Raw genomic sequence first — 12,385 nt, 5'->3', positions numbered from 1 at the left:
AGTCCCGAGCGGTGGGGGGCAGCCCAGTGTTTTTTGTGGACAAAAAGAACACAGACAAACCGAGACTGGTGTGTGACTTTAGGGCCCTCAATGCAGTGTCGGAGCCCCTGGCTTTCCCTATGCCCCGAATTGACGACATTTTGACCAGAGTAAGGAAGGGAAAGATTTTTACAAAACTGGACCTGCGGGGGGCGTACAATCTGATACGCATAAGGAAGGGAGATGAATGGAAGACCACCATGTTTACCCCTTTGGGAGCCTTTGAATACCTCGTTATGCCCTTCGGTCTACAAGGGGGCTCCGCCTGTTTTCAAGCTTTTATAAACCACGTTCTGGGACCTTTGCTCTACAAGAACTGTGTGGCCTTTTTAGACGACGTGTTGGTGTATTCGGAAGATGAGGAACAGCATGTGAGGGACGTTCGAGAAGTGTTGGGCAGGCTGCAAGCCAACCAGCTGTGGGTGAAACTGGAGAAGTGCCAGTTTCATACCAAGGAGGTGGAATTCCTGGGGTACCGCTTGTCAGACAAGGGATTGGCCATGGATCCAGGCAAGGTTCAAGCGGTACTGGAATGGAAGACACCGAAGACCAAGAAGGACGTGCAAAGATTCTTGGGGTTTGGGAACTTTTATCGGAAGTTCATCAAGAACTTTGCCCACTTGACGGCGCCCATCACCGACTGCCTCAGCAGCAAGAAGAAATTTGTTTGGACGGTGGAGGCGGATCGAGCCTTTGAAGAACTGAAAAGGGCTTTCGCCTCGGAAGAACAACTTCTGCATGTGGATTTACAAAAACCCATGAGAGTGGAAACAGATGCATCCGACCGGGCTATAGGGGCGGTCCTTCTTCAACCGGGGAGGAGTGCGTCGGAGTGGAGACCGTGTGCATTCTTCTCGCGGAAACTGAATAAGTCCGAGAGGAATTACACGGTGTATGACAGGGAACTACTTGCCATTCACGAAGCATTCCGGAGGTGGAGACATTTATTAATTGGGGCACAACACAAGGTGCAAGTGTGCACCGACCACAAAAATTTAGAGTATTGGAGAACAGCTCGAGTGCTCAACCAACGACAAGTGAGATGGGCACAGGAATTCTCCAAATTTAACTTTGAGATTTGTTATGTGCCAGGCCCAGAAAACGTCAGGGCGGATGCGCTCTCACGCAAACCAGAATATTGGGAAGGGGAGGAGGTGATCGAAGAGAGACATGTCATCCCGGAGGACCGCTGGGTGTGTGGGGCGGCGCTGGTGGGGCAACGGGAACTGGTGGAGGAAACGGAAAATGATGAATATGCCCAGGATAAGCTCAGAGGTCTCAGGGGGGAGGGCGAGAGCCCCGGAGGTTTTGAGGAAAGAAATGGGGCATTGTATTACAAAGGGGCACTGTATATACCCGAAGGTGAATTGAGGGGGAGAGTACTCAAGCAGTTGCATGATAGCCCCACGGCGGGACATTTTGGGCAACACAAAACCATGTGGTTGGTTACCAGGGAATTTTGGTGGCCTAAGGTGAGGGAAGATGTAAGGGAGTATGTAAGAGGGTGTGACCAATGTCAGCGAGCCAAAGGGGAAAGAAGGGCGCCGGCAGGGTTATTAGAACCTTTACCCACACCAGAACGGCCTTGGGAAGCGATATCAATAGATTTTATGACGGATCTGCCAAGGTCCAAGGGGAAAACAGCCATCATGGTAGTAGTAGACCTGTTAACTAAGATGTGCCATTTTGTAGCATGCTCACATGCAGTCACAGCGGAAGAAACGGCGAAGTTGTTTGTGGAACATATCTTTAGGTTGCACGGGGCTCCCTCGAGGGTGATCTCAGATCGAGGCAAACAATTTACTTCCAGGTTCTGGAGGAAGCTCATGAGCTTGCTACACGTGGAAGTTAATTTTTCAACTGCCCGGCACCCTGAAACCAACGGGCAGGCGGAAAGGGCAAATGGCATTCTTCAACAATATCTTAGGTGTTATGTCAATGACAGAGAGAACGATTGGGTCGAAAAGTTGGCGTTGGCAGAATTTGCCTACAATAATGCGGAGAATGTGTCCACAGGGATGAGTCCCTTTTTGGCTAATTACGGGTGTCACCCCAGGGCATTTCCAGGGGAAGGAGGGGAGAGATGGAGCGTTCCAGCGGCTGAACATTTTGTAGAAGAGATGGAAGCCATCCATCAGCAGCTCCAGCTCAACTTAGAAAGGGCCAAGGCACAATATAAGAAGCAGGCAGACAAGAACAGAAGGGAAGGTGAAACCATAAGGGTGGGGGATCAAGTGTGGTTGTCAACCCAAGGGTTGCCGTTCAAAGGGGGTTGTAAGAAACTGAGGCCCAGAAGATTGGGACCCTTTGAGGTGATTCAGCAGGTCAACCCGGTAGCTTTCAAACTCCAATTACCCAACCACATGAAATTGCACCCAGTGTTCCACAGGTCGTTACTGTCACCATACAGGGGGGGACGTGAAGGGGAGCACGTCAGGGGACCAGCCTTGGAAGAGAGGGAACGCCGCAACCATGTAGCGGAAATCCTCGATTCCAGGTGGAAGGGTAATCAGGTGGAGTATTTGGTGGCGTGGGAAGGGGAACCGGAGTCAGAAAACACCTGGGTAAGTGCAGAGGAAGTCAATGACGAGGTTTTAACAGAAACGTTCCACCAAAGGTTCCCGAGGAAACCTCAGCCTATAGCAAGGTTTAGGAGGGAGTATTTCGGCACCACCGATGAGGAAGAGGAAATGGAAGGGTTCGCGGAGTCGGAGTTGGAAGATGGAGTGGACTCTGATGACGAAGAGTACCTAGAGAGTAGGAACAGCAACAAGTGGAAGGAAGTGTTCGCGACGTCGGAAGATGAGGGAGGTTCTTTCAGGGGTTTTACCTCCTCACCGCCAGTAGGAGAGGAGACGGGAGGGGGTGAAGGGGGCCCTGGAGGGGAGGTGGATGTCAGGGAACTGACATCTAAAGCGCCGCAGGTGCAAAGGCTCCCTGAGGTTGAGAGAGCAGTAGCAGCGGAAGAGGGAACCAGTAGAGGGCGAGCAAGAACTCCAAGGGAAAGTGAGTCGGAGGGATGGCTCAGAGACGCTTCAAGCGAAACCAGTGGGGAGGTCTCAGGACCTCCTATAGGGACACCCACACCTCGACGGAAACTGTCACGCCGAGAGGCCAGACGACGTGTTTCCGTTAAGGAGCTTTTATGTTGGAAACGTTTCCGAAAGCAGCCACTTTCGGATTCTACTAGTGATTGACGCAGCCATGCTGGAGGGGCTCCGTCACAGGCAGAGGTTTGAAAACCTGATCAAACTCTGAGGGACTTGCATTTTACGCACAAGCAGCTCATCGTCCCATCACATCTACATAGAAAACAAGCTTCTTTTCTCCTGCTCTGGGGGGTAGGACCTGAACCAGTGGATTCAAGTTACAAGAAAGCCAGTGTGGTGTAGTGGTTAAGAGCGGTAGTCTCGTAATCTGGAGAACCGGGTTCGAGTCTCCGCTCCTCCACATGCAGCTGCTGGGTGACCTTGGGCCAGTCACACTTCTGTGAAGTCTCTCAGCCCCACTCACCTCACAGAGTGCTTGTTGTGGGGGAGGAAGGGAAAGGAGATTGTTAGCCGCTTTGAGACTCCTTAAAGGGAGTGAAAGGCGGCATATCAAATCCAAACTCTTCTTCTTCTTCTTCTTCTTCTTCTTCTTCTTCAAGAAAGGAGATTCCAACAAAACATCAGGAAGAACTTTCTGACAGTAAGAGCTGTTTGACAGTGGAACAGATTTCCTCGGGAGTTGGTAAACTCTCCTTCCTTGGAGGTTTTAAAGCAGAGGTTGGCTGGCCATCTGTAATGAATGTTTCAGTTGAGATTCTTCCATTGCAGGGGGTTGGACTAGATGACCCTCATGGTCCCTTCCAACTCAACAATTCTATGATTCTATGAATTGTACAATAAAAGGCTGATTTATCATGCTGTTGACTGAGAAGGGGAAAGGAAAGACTAATTTAAGGTCAGTAGCTGGGAGAACCATGAGCTGTTTTAAACCCAAATAGGGAAGCAGAAAATGACTAAATAAGGGGCCTGTAGCTAAGAGAAATGAAAGCCACTTTAACACACTCCAGACAGGAGGACCTATACTGATTGAAAGGTGCAGTCCTAAGTACCCTTTCTAGGGGTAAATTCCATTGAACCAAATGGGATTCACTTTGGAGTAAATGTATTAGGCTCTTGCCCCTGGCTTGTGTGTTGTTACAGGGAAAAGAAACCTATATTAAGCGTTGAGTGGAACCATTGTTTTGATTCGTCTTCCAGATGATTTTGGAGGAGCTTTGCCCCAGCAGTACTAAAGACTCTATTGTGGAAAGATCTACATAACAGGCTGCGTTCTGTATTTGGCTGCCTTCCTATTCTGTAATATGGGAGAGAAAAATGTGTAGGTCCGAGGAAGGTATTACAGACTTGCCTCTTCCGAGACTTGTGGAAGTTTTTTTGGAACTTGGTTATTGCTAGAATAAATCCCATTATCATCCTTTTCTTTATCCCTAATAAGATTCCGAGTGACCTTTTGAACCAGAACAGGAATTTGAGCTGTTGTCCAAATCAAAGATGGGGATCTTTAGTCTTCTGCCTGTCTATGTTGCCTTTAATAAAATAGGCATTAGGTCTGCAGTCTCACTTTAGCTACTGGTTTTAACCATCATCTTGTCTTTCTTGGGTTGACTTCAGGGAAATTATGGTTTCTTTATCAGTAAGAGTTTTACAGACAGTTATTGGCATGCAGGGGACTTAATGTGCCTAAGATAAAAATCACATTATTGAGAAAACACAGGAGCACACATGATCACAAACACACAGTCCTTTCTGCCTTGTTGAGGCCATCTGACGTAATCTGGCTATGGCTTAATCTAGCTGGAAATATATATATAGCTCCTTCGCACAAATGCATATGCAGGATATATGTTTCCCTTGACCTTTTCTACCACAAACTGATTTTCCTTTATATTATTATTTCCCTTAAGGTTGTCTCTATTGCATCTGTGGACAGTTTTCTCCATTGAACACTGATACTGGCATGGGACACAGTTCTCTTTAGAACAAAAGCTGCAAATTGCGTGATCAGGAGAATATTGTCTAGGTTAAATATGAGCAGTGAGAGGCCCTTTTATTACCCAGATCAAATTTTTCCAGTAACCATAGGCACTTGAAACAGCTGTCTAGCTATCCTCTATTGTCCTAATTGTTTGGACAGGTACAACAACCCTGTGAGGAAGGATTGATCTTACTTCATTTTACAGATATTGCCTGAGGCCTCCCAGGAATTCATGGCACGGGTGGGACTTGAATGCTTCTTGTTGGCACTTTGTGAGCTCAGTGCACCCTCTCTTTGTTTACAGATCATTTAATTGTAACAAGATGGGACTTGAAATCAGGCATCCAGGTCCAATTCTGTCTGCTAAACCAGTTACCTCTGTGCTAATCTTGCCACTACGCAGAGGATAGTTCAGAAAGGGAAGTCCTATTTGGGCTTTTCCCTCTATGCAGCAATTTGTCTGAAGGGAGAGAGCTGGCTGGCCTCACATTCACCACCACATCCTGCACCACCCTTACCCCTGCCATCCTATCACTGCTGGGAATGCCTGTAAAAGGGAGTCTGCTGTATGTCTACCAGTGCCTACCAGTAATTAGGAGCTGTTGTCAGTTGTGGGCCTTAAGCAACCATTGAGGAAGAAACAGGAGTCAAGCTCAGTAGGCACTATTGCTGCTGTGTAGGCAAAATCCATGACAGACTGGGAGACCTTTATCTTCCTTCCAGATCACAGAAGAGCCAATGGCCTTCTGTGGATTCTTTCCCTTGAAGCTTGATGGCTCACCACAGAGGGTGCCAGCACACAAACCATGGGTCTCTGATCTTAGAGTTGGCAACTTCTGACACAACCTCAGCTTGGATTATGAGTCTTTCTTAGCCCCCAGCTACTGATTTACTTTGCTATGAGGTTATATGGACAGGTGAAAAGGATATTACTTGTTCCCAGAATATTTGTCCATACTTAACTGCCACATTTTGTAGTGATTTTCCTTACTTTCTCAGTTGGTATGGCTATATTTGGTTCTTTATGGATATTTATGACGGTGGAATGGACTCCCTTGGGAAGTTGTGGACTCTTCTTCCTTGGAGGTTTTTAAGCAGAAGTTGGATGGTTGTCTGTCATGGATGCCTTAGTTGAGATTCCTGCCTTGCAGGGGGTTGAACTTGATCACTTCCAACTCTATGATTCTGTGTTTCAGAATCTGGAAGATCATGAGGCAAGACTCCAAAACACGCTAGTGCTATTTTAGAACGTTATTATTTGACAAATCATCGAGGAGTTTCTTTTGTTCTAAGCCATTTGCCTATAGTTTATATCTATACATCTTTCCTTTGGCGTCATAAATCTAGACATTGGCTCTGTACACATCATACCTCACATTCGAACCACATTTTCCCCCTCCAAGAATTCTGGACACTATAGTTTATTAAGGGTTGCTGGAAATTGTTAATCTGTGAGTGGTAAACTACAATGCCCAGAATTCCTGGAGGCAAATAATGTGCTTTAAAAGAACACTGTGTTGAACAACTTGGTTAAGCAGTCCTTAAAATGTTCATGTTTTGGGATAGAATCTTAATAGTTGGCAATAGTCTGCAAGACGCCATGCATGACAGTGCGCTTGACTTTTCTGTGCATATGAGCTAGTCTGTGTGTTTTAATTAGCCCCTTAGACATTTGTTCAGGTATTCGGGTCTGATCTGAAATTCCTTCTCTCTGCATGCTGTCATCGATCTGCTATTCTGACTTTTCCGGAGTTCGCTCCATGGCCCCACGGCTGATGTCCGAAGGGCTCAACTTTCCACTTAGCTGTTGGGCTTCAAATGCTCGAGTTCACAGGAGGTTTTCTTTGGCACTGGGCCTCTTGCCTTCTGTGTGTGTGTGTGTGTGTGTGTGTGTTGAGAAATGAGTTTGGTTGTATTTCTCTTCTGTTCTATGATAAAGTATGTGAGGGATCCTGAGAGCAAGAAAATGCACCTTTCTCCTGCCTGAGGCACCAGCTCAGCACTCTACTTGGTCATCCATGATAACGTGAAAGAGAAGGTGTGTCTTTCTAGCCACCAGTATTTCAAAAGATCAGACGTAAAGTGGCAGGCAGATACTGGATAAGCTTTCACAATAGGCTGAACCACTGCCGTGATTAGATCTACATGTTCTGCTGGAAACTCGGTTATTTTTGGTTTTCCAAAAAGTATTGGATCAGAGATTATTAGTCAAGAAGGAGACATTGGAGTAATAGCAGCTTACAGAAAATGATAGTTTGTTGGACTGCAGGCAGCAGAAATGACAGTCAGGAAAAAGATGTACATTTGTCACAATATTAGTAATATGTGAAGTTCTGGTCTTGAAAAGGACACAGGACAAGCAGGAAGTGGCGAGCAACAATAGTTGGGGGTATGTGAGACATACCAATAAAAAGCTAAAATAGTTAAGACATGACCTTAGATAAGAGATGAGTAAGAAGAAATGTGATTGAATGATATGAAGTAATAAGTCGCTTAGAAAATGTGGCCAGCAACTGGTTGTTAATGCTTTCATGTAAACTGTTGCCAAATTCGTTTGCTGGGTGGGTGTGTAGACACAGCCAACCTGCTGAGAGGCTGCTCCTGAGGGGTGATACCATTCTGCCCTCTGGAATACCTTGGTCAGAAACAATCCAGATCCTTATGATATAGACATTGGAAGCAGACCTCCTAGTGCAACCCGCCCCCCAACAACACCCAACAGGAAGCCTTTAGAGTGGCTTCCACTTACTCTCTGAAAGCAATGCCTGCTGGTTCAGAAAACGTTAGTGCAAATTGGCTCTGCTCCACAACACCAGCTGTTCCTTTTTTAAAAAATAATTTTTATTGAATTTTCAATTTTACAAACAAAATAAACATTTTACATACCATTGAATATGCAGTGACCTCCCTCCCTCTCCTTCCATGGTTCATTTTACAGTGGTACCTCGGGTTAAGTACTTAATTTGTTCCGGAGGTCTGTTCTTAACCTGAAACTGTTCTTAACCTGAAGCACCACTTTAGCTAATGGGGCCTCCCGCTGCCGCCGCACCACCGGAGCACGATTTCTGTTCTCATCCTGAAGCAAAGTTCTTAACCCAAGGTACTATTTCTGGGTTAGTGGAGTCTGTAACCTGAAGCATATGTAACCTGAAGCGTATGTAACCCGAGGTACCACTGTATTTATATTCACTTCCTGCATATTTTACTAAAACCATTTTTGTCAGTTTTCCATTTTTACATCCCTCAAACAATAACGACTCTGTTGATTTTATCTTAATGCTGCCAGTGTTTTCAACTGTGTACAGTTACTTTCCATATAGTCACTAAATATTTTCCACTCTCCTTGCACTGATCCCCTTTCCTTTGTTCCCTTTAATGGCCCATCACCCAGGCGATCACCTCAGCAGGAAACTGGCCTGGCTTATATTTTAACACTTGCTGGATCCAGTTGGTAGAAGGGTCTCAACATATAGGCTACTCTCCTCCCCTCCTCCCTGCCCCAAACTCACAACACTATCTTTTAGCACCCTGGGCTCTGCCTGCCTAAAGTACTAGTGTAGGGAAGCACACAACAGTATGTTTTAATCAGGCTAACAAATCTTTAAAGCATTATGCCATGTTTACAGCTTTGTTTTATTAAATCAAAATAGACAAGTGGACAAGAGCTCACAAGAGTGGATTGGATTGGGTGTGTGAGGTTCCTTAAAATTAATGAGTTCTGAGGCTTTTCTGCTCCAAATAGCAAAACATCTGTTATGTTCTGGGCCCTTAAAGAAGCCAGAAAGAATGGGAAAGCGGCTCTGCCCAAGATTTTGAAAGTCTGTGTTGCTTAAGGTTCGTGCCTTCTCTCTCAGAAATAAACAACCCCTCCCCCCAAAACCAACCCAACTTTTTTCTACTTTTCTTGTAAGTGAAGCCTATTTCCTTCTAGGCAAAACTGTAGAAATGGTGGCTGTTACCGGTATTTTCTGGTGCTGTGCTGTGTCTTGAGTTACCACCAGGCGATTTTTGGTAACCTTGGCCAGCACAACAGTTGCAAAGGTGCACCAGACCTATGAAAACAACACTCGGAAAAGTGTGCACTGACCAATCAGGGAAGTCCAGCATGTGTTTGAAAATAAGCCATAGAGCCAAAGAAGGGAATTGTGTGTCTGGCTTGGGCTGAGGTTAATTGCCAGAAGTGACACACACAGAGAGAATCTATTTGCACACAATGTCTTCTCAAAGTAACCCCAGTGAACTTCATTTTTTCCATGTCACCAAATAAAATGAAACCTATGCATTTTCTTTAAGTGTGTGTGTGTGTGTGTGTGTGTGTGTGTGTGTGTAAGGGACAAGAGGGAATGTTAGACCTGGAACTTAGTTTTACAGCAGGCTGCAGTTGAGGTCTAATCCCGGCACAGAGAGGTGAAAGTCAAATGGGCCATAGGGAGGAGGCAGGCTGGAGATTAGGCACTGAATCAGGCAAACAGAAGCCATGGCCCAGAGACATAATCACATGTGGCCCAGTGGCAACATACTAGAGCAGCTAGGTGGGGCAAAGCAAGGGAGTCTTATGTATTGCTTGGTTCAACAAGTTGCTCACTATGAGGAACTGGCTTCCATGGACAGGTTTTATAAGGTCTGATGTGTCTCTGTTAGCTTGTGAGGTCAGTTGACTGGAGGCAGCTGAAGTACTTAGCCCAGTAATGCAGCCCTTGCCCCACAGACCTTTGGCTGTCTGGCTGAACAAAACACTGAAATGCAATGGGTAAACAATTACTCAGAAAATGAAATGCAGCGAGGAAACAATGGTGTCATGTGGATGAACAAAATAATGGCAGTTTCGGGGGGGGACCACTCCCAAGTCTCCACATTTGATTTTGCCCATCGAAACAGTGTTCTGTAAGGTGTTTACTAATGCTGGTCAGTCACTATGATCAACACCAGAATTTGTAGTTTATAATGCATGGTGTGTCTATTGATAGAGGATGGGGCACCCAGCATTACATGAAAGTGTGCCTAAGAGTGGCACTTACTTTTCCCTGTGGGAAAGGTAAATGAATGTACTCAGGAAGAACACTGGATTTGGGTTTAACCCTGTTTCCTTGTCCCTGGTGGTCCCATCCACTAAAGATCAAGGCATCTATCTCCATTATCTCCATCCTCTATTCCGTTATTTAACTGTGCTAGAATGTTGGGTCAGTTTAATGGAATATTGGAAACTGCTTTTTATAAAGTGATATGTTTATATACTTTGATGTCTTTCTGTTGTATAAATAGTGTGATGTAAGCATCAGACTCTCATTCTCTCCTTTGCTTCCCGAAACAGATGTGGATGAGTGTGCAGAGGGGAATGGTGGCTGCCAGCAAACATGTGTCAACATGATGGGGAGCTACGAGTGCCACTGTCGTGATGGCTTTTTCCTGAGCGATAACCAGCATACCTGCATCCAGCGCCCAGAAGGTTGGTCATTAACACCTTTATTTCCTGCCAGGCATGTCACCCTCTGCCTCCGTTGGATATTAAGGTTACATAAATAGATGGATAAACATCTGTATGGGCATTATGAGATGTCAGATTTGTGTGTGTCTTATTATATGGTTGAGCACACTCTAGCTTACAAGTTGGGCCCTTTCCAATATCACTGCAAACAGTGATGGACTGATAGCACCAAACTGGAAGTCAAGGCCAAAAGGAGGCTGGGGTAGGGTAGCCATTCACCTTGATTTTGCTTCTCTGTCTTGGATTAACAGTGATCATCATGGGGATGGTTCAGTCCCAGTCCCCATATGAACTGCAGGTTTTAATATACTGATTAAAAGCATTCGTCAACCACAAAACTTGGAAGTGCCCCGAGTTAACAGCTGATTGTAGTCTTGGTTGGAGAGCCCGGCTCTTTAGCTTAAGCTGCAGAATTCTCAAGACTCTCTGCACTTAATATATCACATGTTGTAGTTTGTCTCTTGGATACAGATGTGCTAATAAAAACAAATGCATTTACAGCGTAGTGTTAATAATTACTACTAAACCATTTACAACCAGGGCTATTTATATAAAGTGCCAACTTCTTTGGGATATGAGATGTCAGAAATCATGTGCATGTGTTTAAATAATTGTTTTAAAGTTTATTATCGACAGAAATGTAGGATATAAATGTGTGTGTGTGTGTGTGTGTGTGTGTGTGTATATATAAACTTGTAGCCATCTTATCATTCACCCTACATTTACACTTGTCTAGCCACATTGGGCACTACAGTAGTGGTGATGCTGTGATGAATATGGGTTATGTTGGAAGCTGGGAGTGGGCAGTCAATTATACACTTGATTCATCTAATGCGATGTTTGCACTGAACTATTTAGCCCACATTATCAACATGGCAGATTGGTAGTTTGAACTGATACTTATACTGTGCCCACCACAGTGATATCTAATCATTACCATGTCATCATCCATCATCCTTCTTTGTAGAAGAATTATGATTTAGTGTTTTTCCTTAAAGGAAAGAAGAAAGAACAGCTGGATTAGCTATACCTAGATTTACATAAAGACCTAAATTTACATAAAGGTTTGGGAGTGTTCGAAGCATTTCACACATTTCTGACCCCCATAAAATTTATATATCACTTGATGGTAAGAAACACAATTCATTGTGGTTGCATCTTGTCATCCTCACAACCACCTTATAAGAAAGATCAGTAAGGGTGTCACTCTCTTATTGCAGTTGGGGAAACTGAGGATGAGAGAAAGCGACTTCTATAAGGCTGTTTAATGAGTTCATGGAAGATTTGAGATAAATATCAGGTGTCAAGGCTGACAGCTGTCAGAGGTGAGCCAAGAGCAGGAAACTTTGTGTTGAACCAGGGTGTCAAAGCCAAGGGCCAGGGCCAGGAGTTAGCACAGAAGCACACCAGAGCCAGGATGACCTTGCTGCTCATGCAAGATCCCAGCCCAAACGGGAATTCTTCCTAACCTTTCTTGTTCAGGAAGGCCCAAAGCCCAGCCTGGGTGGATGAAGCCAGTCTAGAACAGGCTTCCTCAACCTCAGCCCTCCAGATGTTTTGGACTACAATTCCCATTATCTCTGACCACTGGTCCTGCTAGCTAGGGATCATGGGAGTTGTAGGCCAAAAACATCTGGAGGGCTGAGGTTGAGGAAGCCTGGTCTAGAACCTGGTAATACTTCACTGCCAGAAACAACTGCCAGCTGCAGTTCTGATAGTTCACTGCTTGGGGCAACTGCCTGCAGAACAAACAGTTCTCAGTTGTTAGCTCTGACAGCTCTCTGATATGTAGTTCAGTCTCATAGCCATTCTGCTAGATAAGCTCTATGCAAGCAA

General features: G+C 45.2%; 1 protein-coding gene across 5 annotated transcripts in view; it reads left to right on the top strand.

The window, feature by feature from the left end:
- Positions 1-12,385, top strand: part of SCUBE3 (signal peptide, CUB domain and EGF like domain containing 3) — a 120,693-nt gene that overhangs the window by 39,729 nt on the left and 68,579 nt on the right. For all 5 annotated transcript variants that reach the window (XM_081915555.1, XM_081915554.1, XM_081915552.1 and 2 more), the window contains exon 4: positions 10,376-10,510. In XM_081915555.1, the coding sequence (XP_081771681.1) occupies positions 10,376-10,510 (135 nt within the window). The remainder of the gene's footprint in view (positions 1-10,375; positions 10,511-12,385) is intronic.

The sequence above is a fragment of the Podarcis melisellensis genome (assembly GCF_964234715.1).
Source record: "Podarcis melisellensis genome assembly, chromosome: 6".
NCBI lineage: Eukaryota > Metazoa > Chordata > Lepidosauria > Squamata > Lacertidae > Podarcis > Podarcis melisellensis.
Note: the sequence above shows the minus strand (reverse complement) of the source record. Positions and strands in the feature narration are given on the sequence as shown.